We start from the raw sequence: 22,416 nt of genomic DNA, 5'->3' as shown, positions 1-22,416 counted from the left end.
ATATAATACACTGTATTCTTTTGAGAGATAACCAGAGATCTTTTGTGACTACAGATAGTCAGGACCTCGGTTTTACATCTTATTTGAAGGCCAGTGTCAATTTTTACTGTGCAGTGCCCCCTTCACTTGACTCGCTATTGGGATCCATACAAAATCCACAGGGTATACACCCCTGATGCCACCACCAATGCTGTTTGTCCACATTTCAAAATTTAAGTCATTAATAAAAATTGAAAACACTAGCTTTTCCAGTGGCAGGATTACCATGCCATTATATGAAAATATTCAGAGCTTGCCATGTGCGAAAACACAATTTATGTTTAAGCTGGGAATGCAGCACTATTGTAATTTCTTCAAGCATCAAGACAGCACACACATTCCACAGTTGCTTTTCTAATTAAAGTATATACATTGGAAAATATTAATATTCTATATTTTCTACTTTAGTTTTTTATTTTTTCTGTCCCCTGTTACTGTATATGTTTATTTAAATAATTCCTTTTGATTTTCTAAATTTAATCTGAAGTAATTGCTCAAAGCCTAAAGTTAAGCAGAGGTACAACATGCTTAATTGTTAAGGATAGTATTACAAGTCTGCTAAATTCTAAACTTATTTTGGATAATCCCCCATAAAGTGAATTTGATTTATTTTCTGAATTTTAAGTAAAATCAGATAGTATTTACTTGCTGTGTTACGCAACAGTGTTTTATGGGTGCTACTGGGGAGATGATCTGATCCTGGCATCCTTAAGTAAGACCCGTTTCTTTGTAAATAAAATGTGTACAGGCAAATCTATGACCCAATGCAGGATTTGATTGTACTCTACAATCACACTTATATCTGTCTAAATGATTGCTTGATAGATTTGCACTTACCATTACTTGGTAAATTAGGCTATGGGTCTTAATTATAGTAAGCTGAATACTAAAAGCAGCTGTAATTGAAAGGTTTACAACCTAATATCCCATAGCTTCAAAGAGAGCAGACTTAGTAAGTAGGATGAAAGGATGTCTTGGAACATAAACATTTATTCATCAGTTTTGAAATGGAGAAACTTTTAATCAAAGGTTTTTACATAAAATCATTTTATGCGAAGGGGAATATATGTCCAAATAACCTCAATATCATATACCTACTATTTTCTTTATAAACAATACTTGTGATCTATATTCCTAGCCTTTCTTTTGGTCTGTGTACCAAACAAAGAAAGCACACTGGTTTCCTATGACAACCATTTAACCAAAAACAGTTAATGAAATATTGAAAATATGCTAACACTATACTTGTATTCCCAGTCTGTCCTACCCCTAGGATGGCCAGACTATATGTCGTATGTATGTAAAAAAGCATTAACAGTTTATTTTTTTCTGTATACAAAAAGCTTCTCTTTTTCACATTCCCTGAGCCTGACTTTTTCCTTTTTTTCTTTTTCAGATTCATTTGTGGCACTTAATGGTAAGTACTGCACATGGTTTTCATATTATCTACTTCACATAGATATCAGATATCCATATTTTCCTGTTAGCGTTCTTGCTTTTTCTTTTAAATGTTACCTAATTGGCTTTGTTTTGTATGCGTTGCAACTTGTGTGTGAGAATGCAAATTCACAAGTCATTGGAAAAGTATAATTAACCTTAATTTTTTTACTAAATGCAATACTACTTCTAAAACTATGGCTGTAAAGGCTTTTTTTTTTTTTACTTTCTCAGTTTTTCTTATTTCGTATATATATTCTGGCTATCCTGCATTGCATTGATTCTGTCTTGGCCTTTAATAGTCTAATTAGGCTTCTATACTTGTTAATAGGATAGAGCTTGGTGCTTCAGGGCCTCTGGGGCCTTGCTGACTTGCACATATTAGACAACAATAAAGGCTAATTTAAGTTGCTGCCCTTGAAGTAAAGCTAAACACAGTATTTTTATTTTTTTTATTTTTTTTACAACTAGAATTAACACATCAACATGTCAAACAAAACATGTTCATTCAAAAACCAGCAATAAAAAGTGTTTTTTTGTACAAACTGTGCTTTTTGCACTTAACTAATCAAATTAGTGGACTGTATTATCTCATGCAAGACTATTTATTAAGTTATGTCATGGTGCACTGGGGAGATGATGAAACTTGTTCAAATTTCATGCTGACAGGAAGATTATTGTTATAGCAAGGATTCAATTAGAGTTTTGTCCATTTGCAAAACAAGTGATTCTCCAGTTCTGCTCCATGATCTGCAAACTTTCGTGCTATGAAATACAAAGATTAAAACTTGGCCCCTTTAGTCCTAAAATATGTTTTTTGCATCAGCAGCTAGATGTTCAGATTAGGTGGATTCGTAACTTGATGTGCATGATGGTGGGCTTGTTCAGTGAAGTACCCTGTAATAGAACTAGTACCTATTCAAGGGCTGGTTCTAAGGCTTGAGCCCATCACTTCCAGAATATGCTGTAGCTCCTCACATCCTTGTACTTGAATAAGTAGGTTTTAAAAATGGATGGATGGATAGATGGATAAATAATCCTTTTTGGTGGATCACTTGTGAGGACAATGACAGATTGGATTTCATTTTAGTATATCAGTATGTGCTGTTTCTTTTGCTTTTTCTTTTTCAGTTTCATTTTTATAGACGAGAACACAGATCAATATCCCATCAGCTTTGTGGATATTGAAGGGACACACCATGATTAGTTATTTTCAGGCAGCTGGTTATCTGTAGGCATTGTTTAAACTTGATGCCTTCTGGCTCATCTTCTGCCAAAAATGTCAAACAAAGCTGAAAAGCTCAGCAGTGTCTACTGATTCCTTTATATTTATTGAGGAGTTTTAGTGTCCTTCAGCTTTTCTTGATTTCAGTAGTAACCTGTTGTTATCAATTGGGGAAAAATACAAAAATGTATTATTTGCAGTCATTAATACATCCTTTTTACTTTCCTACATGAAAATTTTAACACTTGCCAAAAATATCAGTTATTCTTAATGCTGGACTCCATTTTGTATATAGTGGTAGTGATGTACGGCCAGTCTTTCTTATTTCAGACATTTTTGCTGGAAAACAAACATTAGCAAAGCATATCTGATATGTTTGTCAAATAATGACCCTGATTTCAGATAATTTTATATTTTTATTTTCAGATAATGCAGGCAATGGATTTATAATTCATGTGTCACATCAGTTCTGTTTTTAAGTTCATTAAAAAAACAGCTCTGTGGTGAGCTGGTGTCTTATGAGTACCTACTTCTAATTAGAGGAGAAGAAATTGCTATCGTTTTAGGATAAAAATAGAAAGTGTTTGATGTGGCAAACTTGATCTTTATTTATTCATAACTAGTAGTTTTCCATTCACTTTGTTTATTAATCCATCAAACTGACTAAACAATTTCGATAGGAACCAACAGTGTTTTGCAAATGTACATACCGGCTGTTTTAAAGTGCTTAAGCTTATTTAAGCAATAGCTTTTAACAAAACATTTGCCTTCAATACACACATTATATGTGTAATAATCAAACAATTGCACTCACAAAGAACAGGAGATGTTCTTCTACACTGTCCAGTTATTTAGATTTTCAATTTATATATAAAATATTTTTTAAATGAAATATGTTAATTTAAATTGTACATTACATATTTATTAAAATATAACTGTTTTTTTAATAGATTGAACTGCTATTTTGATCAATCTCCTTTTTCTGATTATTGTTATAGCTTTTCCATATATTCCTGCAGTTACTTGGCAGAACTTATCCAAGCAGTCATATAAAATGTGAACAAATGTTTAACCAAACAGTAAATAATAATAATTACATCAGAGCTATGCCCTTAATCATTAATAATTGCAATTTGGCATCTCAGCTGCACTCTAGGGATTAATAATAAAGGAATTACAGCTACAATGCAGACATTAATTATACTATTAATTATGTCATTCAATTTGTATTTAGTCATTGTGTTGTGATTTTACTTGACTAATACCAAAAAGTCAATTCAGTTTAATATGAAATCTTTTACAAGAGTTGAGGCAGATAAAACTAAACAAGAAGGTATTGTTTAAAACTTGTCATTATAGTTGTGATAACTGTCCCCTTATTTTGAATGTGCTTGTTTGGCCATTACAGGATGTGTGGTCAGTGACTTGAAGAGTTGTCCTGAAACGATCTGGTTCACTTTGAATTGTTTGGTGTTCCCTGTGATGAGTGGCATTCTAAAATAAACAATTGTTTATCAATAAAAAAATGAAAATGATACACTGCCCTTAATTTAACACTAATTAAAATTTGACTCAGGTTATCCCCAAATGAGAGAGTAAATCCACCAAATTCTCAATACTGATAGTAAGTAATAAAACAGTCCATTACCTTCACCTCTTATTTTGTGGCATATAACTAAAAAACCTTCTTGACTGTCTAATTTATTGCATCACAGAAGGCCTTTTCTGCATATTTTTAAAACAATCCTAACAATGATTGAGTTCTAGGGCTTTTTAGAAGGAATGGGCAGAAATGTGTCAATGTAAAAGCTTAAATTCAAACTCAACAAATTAAGTATTGTGCAATTGAAAGATTTTTTTTTTCTTAATACACATACGTGTCTGAGAAATATTTAATTTTCTTTGCATTACCTTTTGGCTCATTCAGAGCTTTTTTAGGATTTGAAATTATAAAATAAATATTTGTAATGATCTGTTATTCTTCCTGTAGTACTTTAATTATAGGCTAATTTTTCTTGTGGGAACTGACTAGGTTTAAACATAAAATAAACATAGTGTGAAATAGCACTGAATTAGATTTGTAGATGTAGCTGTAATTGTAAAGTAAATAGAATGGAGGAAAATGACTTTGAACTGTATTTCATTTTTAAAACACACATGATAGAATTAAGCCAAAAAAGCATTTTACTGCAAAGAGCAATCAAGTACAGTGAAGAGCAGAAAGGCATGCAAGGAAGGGAATATGACATATTCGTTTGTGCTTATCTAAATCATTATGCTGACAGTTGTATACTGCAAATGTTAGTTTATAAAATAATAAAATCAAAATATACAGTATCTGCAGTGCACACTTTTCACAGTAAACTGTTTTTGTTATAAGTTAATAACTACAAAAGTACACCATCATGTTTTTATGAATAATACAGCTTAGTAAGTGCCATCACAAAACAAAAGAGGTTTTAATTATTTCCTATCAGCCTTTAAAAACCCAGTTTAAATGTTATAATAGGTTTAAAAATAATATTATTGCTGTCTGTAAGTCTGTCTGAGGCAGAATTACTCATACTGTTAATAAACACCTGAGACCCTAGCTGTTATTGTATACTCAAGTCTTTTTCCATGACCTTAATATAACAGATTTTACATTTTTTGTAAATATTGTATAACTTTGTTTCTGCATGTTTAAGTCTACATAAAAGTAGAGCCAGTCTAGCTAACAGTTAGAAAAGGCTGGATTCCAGCTACTGTATAAAATGGACTCCAGTCTATTGAATTACATAGTAACTTATCAGCCATACCATTTTATATTTGCTGTTCAACATAGATGTGCCTTTGATGTTGGGAGTAAACTAAAACCCCAGAAATAGACCATAAAAACCTAGGGAGGATATTCAGCCAGAGACTGAATAGCTGATCTAGTGCTGTGAGGTCACATGATTATCAAGTGAAACACTAAGACTGATCTTGCTCTCTAAATACGTAATGTACAAGTATCTGTTCATCCCTCCTTTTTCTTTTCTGTTCTGTTCATCAAGATCAAGATTTTATAAAATCTGAAATCTGGCGGACAGCAGTAGTAACTATCTTACTTATAAGTGTAGCCGGGAAAGCTGACTGTGGAAGACAATCAAGAAAGTTTGGGGTACCAGTAAGGCAACTCATTTTAATAATCAGAACAACAAAAGACAACCATCAAAACAAGTCAATACAAAATGGTAATGATCTGTTCTGTCTCTCTCTCTACAAAGATAAGTATGTGCTAGGAGCAAGTATCAGTCGAATATCTGATGCCACCTTCCAGGAGCGGGCTGACTTTATAGGGATGGGATCACAAGGGGCCGGGCCATAAATTGGTGTCAAAGCGATATTAGCTAATCTCGTTGGTCATCCTTTCCCACCTGTGGAGTAGGAAGGGGAAGAAAATGTTATTGATAGCACCCCTCTCTTCTCAGGGTGGAAGTACATACCTTACCAGAGCCAAGAAGGTGGTTCTCAGGCGCTCATGTGTGACAGCATTTTAATAACCATAACCAGTATATGTTGTTTAAAATACTTGTAGTCCTAGGGTGGTAAGTCAGTCAGCAGTTAACATTTCTTTGAACATCAGTTTGATGTGTGGGGCAAAATAAAATAATAATAAGAAAAACATAGTTGTAAATAATATATCCTGCAATAGCTAATACTGTACGATAGCAATACCTGCTACAATATACATGCATCTGTCCATTTTGCAAACCTACATTTTTCATTACAGGGTAACATAACCTGTGGAGGCACAAGGCAAGAATCATTCTTTAAAGAAATGCCAGTCCATTATAGGCACCGCACACAAGTTCCCACCCACGCTACACTCCTCCATTCTGGGCTAGATCAGAGTTACTAATGAGCCTAATATGCACATATTTGGGATGTGTTCAAATTGCATACCATGGTGACCGGTCTGGGAATCAAATGTGGAAATTTACAGTATAAATGTGAAGTAATCCACTGAATTAGGGACTGCCAGTGTGAATGTTTCCCATTTATATTTTATATTTTAATTCCTGTAATTATACTAAGCTTACAGTACTAGAACAAATGAATATTGTATAAAAACTAAATTGCATTCTTATTTTAATTTTCTACAATAGCATTACTTTTTGTAATCGTTTTTGCCCTAGATGTACTCCATATGTATGAAATAGGAGTTTTTTGTTCAAGGAAGGATAGAACAGAGGTCATTTAACACAGTCTTTCTGTCTCCGTTTCAAAAGACAAAACAACCATTTACAGGCAAAGCTTTCTAAATAAAAGAGATATTGTGGGTTATTGTGTGATAACGATTGTCAGTGCTAGTCAAAACATAAGGAATTGAGTAATCTGATAACTTGCATCCTAAAATGCAGGCACCCTCAAATAAAGAACCTGCCAGGGATATTTTATACACACAAACATACTGGATGTACATTGTTTTCACCAAGTATTATTTCTTTTTTGGCCACTGTAATTTGCATGCCTGTATAATATCTGGTAAGACCCCCTTTTGCCTCTAGAACACCCTGAATTCTTCAATGCATGGATTCAACAAGGTGCTAGAAAAACAACTTATAGATTTTGGCCCATACTTACTCAGTTCCAACATTCATTTCCTACAGACATTGTGGCCAACCTTTTATGCTTTGAACCTCCCATTTTATGTCATCCCATTTCAGTGGCTTGGGATTTAGGAACTGTGCAGGCAATCAAAGTAAACTGAAGTAATTTTCATGTTTGTGGAACCAGCTTTGAGATAATGCCCGTATTGTGACATGAAGTCTTATTCTGCTGGAAGTACCCTTTTTAAAAAATGGTATACTGTGGTGTTAAAAGGACACACATGGTCTGCAACAATGCTTAGGTTTGCATTTAAATACAGTTGACAATTAATTGTTATTAAGAGGCCTAGTTTGTTCCAAGAAAACATTTTTCATTCCGTTACACTATCATTAGCAACCTGTACTGTTGGAAGGGTGGATTCATGGATTTATGCTCTTTATGCCAAAATATGACTGTAACGCTTGCATATTGTCACATTCTTTGAGTATCCAACACCTTTCAGTTTCCAGTTTTGGTGATCACTTGCCAACTATAGCCTCCTTTTCCTGTTCTCTGATTGAATCCTGTGTGGTCTTTTGAACTCTGACCAGCACATACAATACATTATTGTCAATAGTTGTTATTTGACTATTTGAGTCTGTCCATTTTCCTCTTATCACTTTCATTTCTTTTCAGAGATCTGCTACACACTGATTTTTTTTTTTGTTTGTTTATTGCTTCATTCACTGTAAACTCTGGAGACATTAATATGTGAAAATCCCAGGCGGGTACTTGTTTTCACAATGCTGGAACCGCCACACCAAGCACTAATAAACATACCATGGTCAAAATCACTGAAATCTTGCATCTTGACCATTCTGATGCTTAACTGAACAACCCCTAAAACTCTTGATAATACATTTTGAGGTGTAGATGCAAGATTGGTTGTTTGAAGGAGAGGGCTGTTTGCATTACCAAGCAGGTACCTAATAAACTGGCCACTGAGTGTATGCAATATATATATATATATATCTTATACATCTTTAAGTAACAATAGATATGCTTGAGTAAGTACTTTATTGCTGTGGTAAATTTGTAAAATACTGAAAAAAAAATAAAATCTATTACTGAAGTGATTTTATTTTAACTTCAAAATGTGTATTATTTTCAAACAATAATCTAACGATGAACCATAAACTTTTATTTAATTGATTAATTATTTGTACAGTATATGCTCTTTTCATGCTTAATATAAAAGTGAAGTTTATTGTCATACAGTATGTGCATAGTACAATGAAAATTAAGTTCTTAGGTATGCATCTCCTCAAAATAGACAAAAATATAACACCCAATAATAGACAAATAATTATATGTAGCATATTGCATGCATATGTTAGTATATGTGTGTGTGGTGTGTGCGTTTAAAGATTTGCCAATGCTAGTAAAGAGTCTTTTCTTCAAGATATTTTAAAGTTAATTTTGTTTTGCTTCTGGTGCCAACAGACCCTTCTGATTTCCTATTTCTTACTACGTCTCACACTCCAGTCAGATTTGGGCTTGATCGCAAAGGAGGAGAAACTGATCAGAAAAATTCAATTATCACTTCTGATAAAAAAGACCAATACATGGCTGTTCCTTCCCATACTGTCCAGGATAGCAATGGTAAGGCCTTGGAAATATTACTCCTGTGGTGGGGAAAACTGTAGTGTATCTGCTTCCAGCCAATGTGCATAGGAATAATAAGAGCAGAGCAATTCTATCAGCAGTAAACTGAACGTTTTACAGTATGAACACCCTAAGTGAAATCCCTCTGCAGAAAGGGTAACACTGGAGTTTTCATAATTTGTCAGCCTCAGAGCGAGGAAGAGTTAGTTTTTATTAAAAAGTAGATCAAAGTTATGTATTACAAATATGTAGTTGTTAAACTGTTTTAGTAATAGGCAGATAATAAAATCATATCAATGAAAGTTTCTTTAGTTGTTTTACTAATCGCTCAGAATGTCAGATTTTGTTTTGTTGTACTTTCTCTTTCATTAAGCTTGATCAGCTCCATTCTCTCTCAGTGAGTGATGTGTTGGTGTCGGTCGATTGCTTTCTCTTCAGGGACAGTAAGAAACATATGTCTGTTATTGGTCTTTAACAGGGTCATTTTAATGTTTCAGGCTCTGAGGGTGTAATTATTATTACTGACAAAGGCTGGAAGCAGTGTACCTACAAGCAGAAACAATGGTGGCATAGTTGACTGCATGGTTGTGTAACATTACAATGTTATAGCCTTCCCATTTGCCATTACCTATGAAGATTAAAAGATCATTATTGCAATAATCCTTTGTGTAAAGGTAATGGGGAGGGTTATGCTGATCATTTTAAATCAAGCTTTTTTTTTTCTTACACAACAGCTTTTGTTTCTTTGTGTAAATATTTTCATTTTAAGCAGAATAAGACATTTTACACTTTAAGTTTGCATGATTTTTTTATTGTTTGATACTGCTGCTGCTTCTTATTGTATCACTGCTGTATTTACTTTTTTACTGTAAGGGCTGTGTACTTACCAGTTTTGTAATCACTGAGAGTGCTACTGCTTTGATGTTGCATCCATATGCTGTTCTTTTAAATGTATTCTTCACAGGGCCTCATTATAATAACTTGTGCATGTGGAAGTGACATTTGTGCACTGTAAGCTTTGAATGCTAAATATACTCTGAAAACAGTAGAATCATAAGATATAAATAGCATCTTTTTAAACCATGAAAAAATTTTATTTATGTCATGAATCTCTTCAAAATCCAATAGTTACATAATGGCCAGCCTTCTTTGTAAACCTTTGGACATCCATACATATGTTCAATTAAATGATTTTTACTTCAAAGCAGTTAAATTAACTAAGGTGACTTTTTTTATAAAGTATTTACAGTATTTAAATGATTGCATTTCAAACATGTAATTATTTTTAATGGATGCCTGTGAATGTGAATCGTAAATGTATAACCTGGAGATATCTTGGCAACTCAAACCTACATGTTCTCTATGGAGATGAAAAGAAGTGATGATGACCTGGCTGCCCTGGGCACCCCTATTTATCTGTTTTGGGTGCCTGCCAATTTGCATTCTGGGCTGATAGCTAAGGCTTTATCACTGTACCACAATGTTGTTGGTTCAATGGCTGACTGACTGTATAATGTTGCGCAAGTCAGTTAATCTGACAGTATTCCAGTTGTAAAAATATGTAATCAATTGTACTGTACACCTCTGCTGTGGTTTGATTACATTTTTGGATAGAAGCTTTATCTAAACAAACAGATTTTTTTTTCAGTCTAGTCACATAGCCATCTCCTTCTTCCAGTTCTCACATGCCCTCCTCTATTTTTTTCCTCTTTTAAAGTCACATAGTTGCTCATTTGCTGCTTAGAGGACCAGTGTTAGGTTCCTATAATATACACTTCAGGCTGCTTTACAGTACACTGAAATCTGTAAAAGCTTTTTTTTTGTTTGTTTTTGTGAACGATAAAATCATAATAAAGGCATCACAGCCATGCCACAGAATCTGTCCTTTCTTAAAGGCAGATTTTACATTTGGCACTTTTGAGTGTAATTTAACACTTTCAAACAGCACCTCATTACCTCAACATTAGGAAAGAAACAAAAGTGAATCAACACGTGAGATGATGAATATTAATCAACAATTGAAAATGGTGTATGTTTTCAGAGTACATTTCATTGCTGCTATCTTTGTATGATGCTATACATGCTAACTTGTATGTCTTGCTTTTGTTTAAAATATTCAACTAAGCACCCTTGCCTTACCCTTCCACCAGCTACCATTGTATTTAGTCCCCCTTCCACAGGACATTTCATCTTCTGAGATGCAATGTTCTAAGGCTTTACCTTGTGTATTGCGGTTGTATTACTAACCAGACTGGAGAGTGTATAGTAGCATAACAAAGTATCCTTGTCCTTTTCTTACTTTAGTTAGAGGAATGAAATCTTCCCTTTCTCTTCTTTTCCTTGACTCTCATGCCCCCCCACCCCCTTTAGATTTCATGTTTAGAATTCCTAGTCTTGGCAGCTTATGGGGCTTTTTAGATGAACAGTTTGTTTTCTTTATTTTTTGATAATAGATGTCTAGAACACTAGCAGCCAGCCTTCATGCTACTTTCTGAATGTTGTTGATTTCCAGATAACACAAAAACCTTGACTGCCAAATTTGTTTTAAAGATATTTTAGATAGGATGCATTATTTCCAAATTATTTTACTAATATGAGTAATAAAAAAAGTGTTATTACAAAGTTAAATCAAAGATCTTTATATTGTTTTTATATATATCTGACATATATATAACTGTATAACTATATATATATATAAATATCACTATATGTAACTGTGACAATGTATGATGAAAATATTTATAAGTATTAATACTATGTTCACTTTTATATTTTTTCACTTTTTGCACATAATATACTTTTTTAAATTTAGTCATGCATAAAGTTAGTCTTATTACACAGTTTTGTAATATTGATTGAAATCAAGAGATCACTGCAGAACAAACAGTCTTAAGGATTCTATGTATAATTTATTCTTTGGTAAATGTTTATTTGCCTTTTTTCAGTCCACACACAATAATTTCTTTCATCTACCTCCAAGTCATTTAACTATGTATTTTTACGCATCAGTTTGGTCACCCACACATTTCTTATATTTAGCTTTCTAGCCCTATTAAGGGTTCAAAGGACGATAGCCTCACTGAGGAGATCACAGGTATTAGTGGCATTATTTAGAGACATTTGCAGAAACATTAGATAGGTGTCTGAAGGCCACAGAGACAAGCAGATGAGCAATAGTTTTAATAAACTGATTTCTTAATGGTGTCCACATGCTATAAATTGAATGTGAGATCTATAAAATAAGTGTATGACCAAACATATTCGTTCAGACAGATTACAATCTATCTTCAAGATTTTGTGGCAAACAGAGGTGTGGTCAGTGGCGAGTGTATATCCATTTTATTAAAAAACATTTTTTTTTTTTTTTTTCATTTGTACATTGAAAGCAGATGCCACTGATTGATTGATCAATAATACTATATGTTCTCATTCATAGTTTATAAAAGAATAGAAAAGAGGAGCAGTAAGAGCAATTAAAGACAATGCCAAGTACAGGTGAAAGTGGTAATTGGGCAAACAAAAATTACAAAAACACAAAATCTAGCAGTATAACTCAGTGATTAAGGTTTGACTTATTCTGAAGAAGGGGCCTGAGTTGTCTGTAAAGCTTACATATTGTAATCTTTTTGTTAGCCAATGAAAGGTGTAATTTTGCTTGACTTCTCACTACATCTATAATGGCTAACATGGTACGATACTCGCCTAGTACTAGAGAAACCTGCTTAACTAATGTTGCAGCTAAGGGTGTGTTCAAACAAAGTCTCTTCTGTTTGGATGGTTCTTTCTGAGGACCAGTCACAATATCATTCAAGATGGAAATAGATCAAAAAAATCTCTGGCATGCTCCTGTTGTGATTTTTCAACCTCTTACCCTTCTTTCTGGTTGATTATCACCTTTTTTAAGCCTTTTGGATTTGCGATAGAACCCACTTGAAAAAATAATGCCTGAAACAGAGAAGAAGATACAGTAGAGTTATCACTACTTCCACATAATTGCAAATGTTTATGTAAATCTTAAAAACATCCATACATTTTGTTCGTCTGCATATTCAATCATGGGAATAACTTGTACCAAATCAATTTATTGTCATCATTTAACTTAAGAAAAGTATTTGTATGGAAACTAGAGTATCTGAAGGAAACCCACATTGACACAAAATGAATGTAGAAACTCTACAGGCAGTGAATGACGACAGTGATTCTGCCAGAAATCAAACCAAGTTCCCAGGAGTGTTGAGGCAGCCACCCTAACCACTTTTCCACCATTTCAAAACACCTATAAAAAGAGAAAGTTGAAACAAAAACTTATGACTTTAACAGAAGTAAACTACAGCTTTCTCACAAAATAGATATGCATTGTAACAAAGAATACATCTAACACGTTTTTTTAATAAATGCAGGGTCTAAAACACATCTAATAAGCAGGAAAATTATAAATGCATCTCTACTGTAGCACTACCAAAGATGTGTTTTTCATGTCAACCTGTTTAATCAGTCTTTCCTGAATCAACATATTAAACATATGTACACATTATTAATTTTGCCATTTTGACAATATGGTTTAAATCCTATATTAACGGATCTTCTCAAAATCCGTGTGCCTTAACTTTTTGCAACTGTATGCCTGCTTTCATATGGGATGTGGATTAGATTAAATCCTTTCCATCTGTGTTAAATTATCAGACAAAACAGTGGAATTCAGATTTCATTCTCTAATTACCACAAATGTACTTATCATCTAGATCGACATAGTGATCTTAACGTTTCTGATCATGCTGCAAAAACTAAGCCTCCACTTTAGGTTAAGTCTAGTTTGTTGGAAATGTAATTGCCTCTTTCTGTTTTTTTAAAAGTTGCTTACGCATTTTTATTTTTCTTTGCTACTGATTTTAGTCAGAGTGGAGAATTTTGATAATCGTTTATTTTCTGGGCAAAATTTTTCAGATATAAGAATGAGAATCATCCATCCATCCATTTTCTAACCCGCTGAATCCGAATACAGGGTCACAGGGGTCTGCTGGAGCCAATCCCAGCCAACACAGGGCACAAGGCAGGAACCAATCCTGGGCAGGGTGCCAACCCACCGCAGGACACACACAAACACACCCACACACCAAGCACACACTAGGGCCAATTTAGAATCGCCAATCCACCTAACCTGCATGTCTTTGGATTGTGGGAGGAAACCGGAGCACCCGGAGGAAACCCACGCAGACACGGGAGAACATGCAAACTCCACGCAGGGAGAACCCGGGAAGCGAACCTGGGTCTCCTAACTGCGAGGCAGCAGCGCCACCACTGCGCCACCGTGCCGCCAGAATGAGAATCATTTAAAATAATAATAAAGCATAACTGCCAGTGGCAGTGAATTCCTACTAGTTATTAAATAATAACAATATTAGATAAAGATGATAATTTTTTCCTAACTGTTGCATTTAAATCAGGTAAGAAATACATACATGTCAGTATACATACAAGAATTCTCAAATTCTCTTAGTCCAATTCAATGTTGCAGGGGTCTAGAGAATATTCTTTAGCACTAGGAACAAGATATGAACTCTAGACAGGGTGCCAGGTCATCGCAGAGTCCACTGAAGCACACCAGTTAATCTAATACACATATCTTAGAAGATGTCAGGGGGAAATCCATATATACATGGGTCCCATTTCCACATAGCTAATAACCAGGTATCGTGGATACTAGATTTACAATTTAGTAATTTAGTAGTACTAACCACTGCTCCTGTATGCTACTCAGACACAGAAAAACACATTATCTATCCACCTAGCTGTCTATATATGGCCACATGTTTAAACTCAGAGTTCTTTTTGCCATGTATAACAAATTCTTTATTGGAATTTTTATTGGCACCTGTTTTCTTTTGAATCTTTATGTAATCTGTGATCCTTCTGGGGTGGTAGATAGGAATTTGAAGTCCCAGCCAGACACCTCTTAACCAACCCTTAGAAAACAGATTACTGTCATAATGAGAGATTAATTTGCTAGCAAGGCAGATTGACACAAAGGTTTGCACCATTGTCTGGGAATTATGTACCATCTGTTGAAATCATCGACATTGTAATGAATTACAAACAGTAGTAGGATTCTAGTTCTACAAGATACCTTAGAAAAGATGGCAGTAAGACTTATGAGCACAACATATGTTGGTCCCCTCAGAGATTATGCCGGGGCTATGCATTGTCCTTGATGAAACTAATAAATTCAGGAGGTGAGAAGTGTGACAGTAATTACAGTGTTGGAAAAAAATGTAGATTTATGGAGTATATTGCATACATCTTTTTAAAAATACAACATCTGTGCTACTGTGACGGGTTGCATTTGGAATGGGAATGCAATTATACACTGGTATAGTGGGTAAACTGGTTAAACGATGACTATTTAAGAATTGGAAAATAGCACTGAGTTTACAGCCCAGGTTAAATATTTTAATGTACATCATAGCTTTATCAATAAATATGCGCAAAAAGCAAATCTTCAAACATAATTTGATCATAAACAAAATGCTAGCCAGTTGAGAATAAACATGTATAAAATCCATAGTAATATTGTTTTTATTTTATCCATTTTTTCTTTCTCTCCATTATTAACCTGGTTAATCTGGCTGAGGGCTATTAAGGGTTAGAACCTATTCTGGCACACTGTGGCAGGAAGCAACCTTGGACAGGTCACCAGTCCATTATAGGGCATGCTTATTCACATGGGGCCAACTTTCAGCCCCCAAGTTAGCCTAGTAGCTGTATATTAAGTCATGTTTAGAAGATATGGAGGTAGAATGGTTATAGGTAGAAGGTGATTATTGTCATATGTACAGAGTGAAGTGAAATTCTTGATTAAGTTCTTGTATAGTAAAATCTATATTGAATAATTAAATTACAATACATATTTTGTATATATCATATTAGTTTGTATCTATTGTATATGTATTTCATAATTTGTATGTTTCTGTCTCATACTGTTCTCATGTCTTTATTTTGGGAAGTACTCTTCTCTAGTATACAAAACACCTCTGATATTTTGTTCCACATAACTACTAGGAGAGTAAATATTACTTTTTCATTGAAGGACAGAAACACATACTAAAAAGGCATCCACTTTGAATGCCCTCAGGCATAAGTCTGAGTTGAACATGCATCATTGTTAGTCATTCATCATCTTTTTTATCCATGTGTTTTCTTTTTTTAAGATTGGGTACCCTTAGCCTATTACATGATCATCATGCACACAGAAGGATCGAGCCTCAAATGGGACACCATTCTAATACAGGGCACATTTATGCATACAGAGATTCTACGTTAGTTTGCAGAATTAAATTTCTTTTGAAACAAAATTCTAAATAGAGATTGTATAAATATAGTTACATACATATGTAAAACGTATTTATGTAAAACATAAAAAATGATAATGGTGGAAGGACATAAAAATAGTTTAGCTCTCATGTGCCTGTTTCTCAGGCACATATAATATTGTACATCCATCACCTACAAGTGCCTAGATTAGAGAGTAGGGCTGTCAGATTAAATGTTGCTATTCAAAATTTAGATTAAAAAACTTATTCTAATGAAGCATAATGATGTACAAATATAAGCTTAATCCATCCTTAACTTTAAGAAATCAATGACCAGAATGAATAATGCCCTGTGAGATTCAACAGTGGCAAACAGATTGTGTTCCAACAGAAAAGGGTGAGTGAGTACTCACAGGTGACAGAAATAGGAGAAGACGGGCAGAAATAGGACAGAAACTAATCTATAAAGAGTTCTAAAAGAGGTGACTGAGAGGAATCTATCTCTACATTCTCACACCAATTACTGTTTCTTGTATAACAAAAATCTTCCAACAGAGTAGTGATATCATCCATCTGCTCCAAAACTGACAGAACTATTAGCCAACACACCACCAGAATGGTGTTCAGTGACATACAGTAGTTGCTTTGTTGCTACAAGGAATATCTTATCTAGAGTAGTCTACCTGGTTTTTGTCAGTCTGCTTCTTCCTGTTTTGCCATTGTGGGGAAAAAGTCTGTCACCAAGTAGAGAGAAAACATAAAAGCAACCATCAAGCAAGATGTCAAATATGCTTGGGGCTGCTGATTGAAGACCAGACAAGAGTGATTCATAAATCCTCCTGCAATTTTTTGAATCCCAAAAAACAGCTTTGGTGTGGGATCAAAGGATCTTTAGCCACACTAATATCCTCAGGAATGGAATTAGACAATTAACTCACCCACCGTTTACATATCTCCAAATTTTAATACTGCTTGTTAAAATGAGGTCATTAAATCATTAAATTGCCTTTGTATGGCATTTCATCTTTTTGGGCTTATTAATCTTTTGAAAGACTCTTCATCTTGGGGTTAATCATTTTATATTCTTCCAGCTTGGGAAAAGGCAAACCACAGGAATATTACAAGACAAAAGTGAATTCAGAAACATTTGTCATCGCATAACAGGCCATAGTCAAAAACAGAAATCAAATTAATGCTGAATAAACAAAGGCAAATATAATAACCCAAAATCAGGATGAAATACAAATGCCAAAGTCCTTACTGTTCAAGATAATTTTGCAATAACTAACACATCAGAGGTTTTGTAAAGTATTCAGAAACGTAGACATGAAAACATTGATGCAGCCATCTGTTAAATAGTTGACATGATAATGTCCATGTACAGTAGTATCAATTGGAGTGCCATAGCCAACAACAAAACAACCAAACAGGCAGCGCCTGCAGTCAGAAATGAGAAACAAAACAATGAAGGTGAAAAGTACAAACATAATTATGCTTTCAGAATGATAATTAATTAAGAAAATATGCATAAAATTAATTTCTGCACTGTCCAAAATCACACTTCCCATGTTTTTTTTTTAATATATCCAGTATATCCAGGTTTCTTTCAATGTATGCATTTAAGGGCCACATATAGTATGAGTCACTTTAGCCATCTCTGTCCTTGCAGCCTCGAATGATATATCTGAAATTAGTGCATGACATCTATTGCTCCTAAATTCATAGCTCAACCACTACATTCCAGGAAAAGAATTTCACAAGTAGGAGAAAATATCATAATTTTATAATTCCAATCCAATCAAAACAAAATAAAACCATTTTGAGATTAATTTTCCACATTTTGGTCATGCCTGTTTTATATGGAGAATAAAGGCCTCATGTAATGCAATCCTGTTGTGTATCCTCACATCCTAAACATGAGTCACACTAGAAACTAGAATCTTTTTTCACAAAATTGAGCTTTTCTGTTACTGAATCTCTTGGTGCACTTATTTCAGGTGTTTCAGAATGCAGCATACACCCTTGACCGGGGTGGGCCGTAGTGGCTGCAGGTTTTCATTCCAACTCAGTTGCTTAAATAGAAACCAATCATTGCCACTCTTGGACCTTTTTTACATTTATGGCTTGTTAGTCTGTAATGTTAGCTTCTTATATTGTAGATTTTTTCCCTTTCCAAGGATATTATCCAAATGATTTGAAGCCTAAATGGATGATTTTCAGTCTGTCACATTTTTCTCTTAAGTATTTTATTAAAGCAAATAATGCATGATGAATCCACACAGGTGTAAATGGAAACAAGTCAGATAGAGAACTGTTGGTTTCTTTGTCAGTTGCATCTTATTGCTAATAAGGAGCCTTTACAAACAGTGAATGCAGCTGTTTAAGACTAAAATAAGTAATTAAGGGTCAGGAACTATAACAACCAAGACCAATTTAACAAAAGCTAGAAACAAAAATGTTACCTTTTGTATAATAGAATAAAATCCTAGGCTGTACAACATTAGTCAATAAGAGTAAAGAAATAAGAATTTTAATAGAGAACCTAGACGTTATTGGTTTGCAGTTTGTGGACTGCATTGTTTTTCTCTGATTTGACTCAGGTCAAGTAATTTATATTTATAGCCCGTGGCACATTTATGGCTTTTGATGTGTCATATATTGTGACAGTGGCCCTGTTTTGACTTGACATAAAAATCAAGAATCAGCAAGCATGCTATGTATAGATTGTAGGCATATACTACTATTATTAATAATATATCGACATTAAAGCTAAAAAAATAAACTAAAGCTTGTCTATCATGCAACAAATACAACATAATGAAATAGTCAAAGGATGTTGAAAGATGTGTCTAGAATTGTTTATTAAAATGCATTATTGTTCCCATTAATAAGATACACAGCTCCATTTAGAAAAATATGGTTAATGTTTGCCAGCAGATCAAGGAGAAGACACATTGTACACAGCTTGATAATGAATAGTATGGTAATGAAAGATTTTTGTGGATATAAGCATTGTACAGTGATATGATTTTGGTGTCCCTTCTTAACATTTTAAGGTAAAACTCAAAGTAATTTTTAAAAGTACAGAAAGCTGTACTAATGTGTACATACAACATTTAAAGTAGAACACTGAACTTGTAAAATCAAAGATAGTGAGTTCTGCACTGGTTTCATGGTTATTAAGAAAAAGACAGATACAAAACCCTAGATCAAAAGGCAATCTGGTCCTTTTTCTGGGCATTCTGTAATGTACTTGAGTACAACATAGATCAGAAGCATGGTCTTTTGTCAGTAACTAGCAATGACATACATAGTTCAAAGTCCTGTTCTAAGTCAGGATGAATAACTTGATTAAAATGATGGCAATATCAAGTGCTACCCCATGACTTCAAGTAGGCAAAGAAAGTAGAAAAGACTTCATAACTATCAATGCCTAGTATGTCACAGTATGCTTTAGCATTACGTTTTGATGTCACTGGATTACTAAGTGGCCTACTCCAAACGAAAATAGGTCCAGACCATTATTTCTCCTCCACCACACTTTACAGGTGGCTTTGTTCACTGAGGCAAGTGAAATTCTCAACAGTCCAAGCCACAAGAGCATTGATGAGGTAAGGCACTGATGTTGCAAGATTAAGTCTGTCTCTTCCATTCAATTCTGGAATTCCAGTTCATACCAAATGTGTTTCATTGGGCCAGAGCATTATGCCAGCCTGTCATGTTCATCCACTCCACTCTTATCAAACCATTTGTATGTATGGATCTTGTTTTTTTTACAGGGCATTGTTATGCTGAAACAGGAAAGAGCATTTCTCAAATTGTTACCACAAATAATGAAGCACTGATTTGTCTAAACTGTCATTGTATGCCTTAGCATTACATTTTGATATTCCTGGAACTAGTTGGATTTTCTGAGCCATGAAAAATAGCCCCAGACATTTAGTCTTCCTTAGTGATGAGCAAAATTGAGTTGAAAAAAAATATGTGAGAAAAACGTGCTTCGTGTCTGATTAAATTTGTGCCATTAGCATTGTGCAACCATTTCTCCATATGTAAAAACATGGGGAAAGTTTATTCTGGTGCAGAGCATGGAAAGGGGGAACACAGCTATAGAGCAGTTTGGGTCCTTCTCTGCTGCTTAAATCCATTGGCTTTAGTTGCATGCCTGCCAGCAAATCTCCAGAAAGATTCTTTATGGGGTTAGGAAACTTAAGTGATAATGGTGTTACCTAAGACCCCAAGAGGTCAGTGTGAGGCGTAGCAAGCAACATGAATGTGCTGGAGGGCAATGCACAAAGAGCTCACAAAGGCTCATGGAAGGACAGGCAGTGGCATTGGAGGGTGGTTTGGGGAACATAGTTTCAGCAGCTGAGTTTCCCTTATAGGGCAATGGTCTTTGCTTTCTACTCCAAAAAAGCTAATTTTGGTAAATTGTATGTTTTGCAATTACAAATTTGCATGCAAAAAGAATTTTAGGTGAAATTTCTTGAAACCTGGATTTTCATTCATTACGTCTCCTATACCACAGTTTATAGTTGATATTATACATCGTAGCAGATGGAGTCTTCCAAACACAGACTCTTCCATCAGATGAAGTGTGATTCAGCAGAGAATGAGATTCCAGTGGCAGTGGGTTTTTATGGTTTCTGACTAGGTGGCTGAGTTGTTGTTGCTCCCGTTAACATAAGTTTACACAGCTGTATGCTCAACACTTGTGTCAGCAGTGAACATGTGTTAAATATCCAAATCCCATAATTAAAGGGTATGTCTAGATATTTTTGGACATAAAGAGTGTATCAGTTTTCATTCAGTGGTGGTAGACATAGTTACTAACAATACAATAAACACCATTACGTTACATTAGAGGGAAATATATTTTTAAAGCCACTTAAATCTTATTTAAAAAATATTTTGATATTATTTTGTAAAGCATGGAAACAACATGGTTATATTTTTTTCTCATTTAACTAACTCATCTAACTGATTAAAAGCTAATTTTAGAGTATTTTACTTGAATCTGAATAATTAACTTCAATGACTGATGCATAATTGCATTATCCGTAAATGTTTAATTTCAACCCCATTAGTTCATATTAAGATTCTGAAAAAAAAAACACTTTTAATTATTTTTAGATGATTAAAGATTTAAAAGATTATCCCAATATACCAGACCCATAATCATTTTTCTAAATTAAAGAATTAAAGTTTATCTCAATGTACCGCTGCTATAATACTTTTTCTTAAAATGGTGGAACCAAATATGACTGCCAAGAGTTTTCAGATAACTCATCCATACATCCCATCCATTTGTGTAACCCTTTTATAATTATTTTAATTATAGAATTGAAGAGCCTTGGAACCTGCTCAACGGCAGGCTCTCCACTCTGGACAGAACAGTAGACCATCACAGGGTACACTGACACGTGTGTTACCAATTTGAAATCACAGACTAACCTCACATGCATGAGTTTTGAATGTAGGTGTAAACCAGAGTACATGAGAAAAGTCTATAAGAATAGAACAAATTACACGCAAGCTGCCCCAGAGATTGTGAGCAGTCACATTTGTATTTTGCAACTGTGGGGTGGTATATTTAGCCGCATTTTAACTTTACTACCCATTTACAGAGGCTGTAATTTCCTGAAGCCATCTAACAGTATTATTGGTCTGGTATGATCAATGACCAGGGTTTGCGTCCTGGGCACTCCCTGCATGAAGTTTGTATGTTCTCCTCATGTCACTATTCATTTTCTCTGGGTGCTCCAGTTTCCTGCCACAGTCCAAAGACAAGCAAATAGGTAAAATGTGTTCATCCTGCAATGGACCAGGTGTTAATTCCTGCCTTGTGCCTGATGATTGCTGGGATAGGCTGTATCTGCCGTAAAACCAAGATTAGCAGATTAGGATAATGGATGGATGCTTTTTCTCCGTATCCAAAATTCACACCCAGTGTTCCAACCCAACAGTTAAATTAGACTTAGATTTTCTTTTAAAAGCACTATCTGAATTAATTTGTTAAGAAGTAGAAGTTTGCAGTCCTCAAATAGTAATATTGTGTTTTTTTTCTGATGTTCAATCAAATCTTTGATCTTTAATGCATGGTTTTGTCTTTTGCTTTCAGAACAGACAGTGTTTACTTGCATGATTTAGACTCCTTTATTTCTTATAACAAATGTGACAATGTATAAC

The 22,416-nt window shown here is 34.4% G+C and overlaps 1 protein-coding gene across 4 annotated transcripts in view; it reads left to right on the top strand.

The window, feature by feature from the left end:
- The window catches only part of sema6a (sema domain, transmembrane domain (TM), and cytoplasmic domain, (semaphorin) 6A), a 152,010-nt gene that overhangs the window by 116,746 nt on the left and 12,848 nt on the right, over nucleotides 1-22,416 (top strand). For 3 of the 4 annotated variants that reach the window (XM_039758967.1, XM_039758965.1, XM_039758966.1), the window contains 2 exons: nucleotides 1,436-1,456; nucleotides 8,759-8,917. In XM_039758967.1, coding sequence (XP_039614901.1) covers nucleotides 1,436-1,456; nucleotides 8,759-8,917 — 180 coding nt within the window. The remainder of the gene's footprint in view (nucleotides 1-1,435; nucleotides 1,457-8,758; nucleotides 8,918-22,416) is intronic. The other variant, XM_039758968.1, reaches the window with a different exon arrangement.

Source organism: Polypterus senegalus, chromosome 7, assembly GCF_016835505.1.
Source record: "Polypterus senegalus isolate Bchr_013 chromosome 7, ASM1683550v1, whole genome shotgun sequence".
Lineage (NCBI taxonomy): Eukaryota > Metazoa > Chordata > Cladistia > Polypteriformes > Polypteridae > Polypterus > Polypterus senegalus.
The sequence above is the reverse complement of the archived record's forward strand: the minus strand, read 5'-3'. Positions and strand labels throughout refer to the sequence as shown.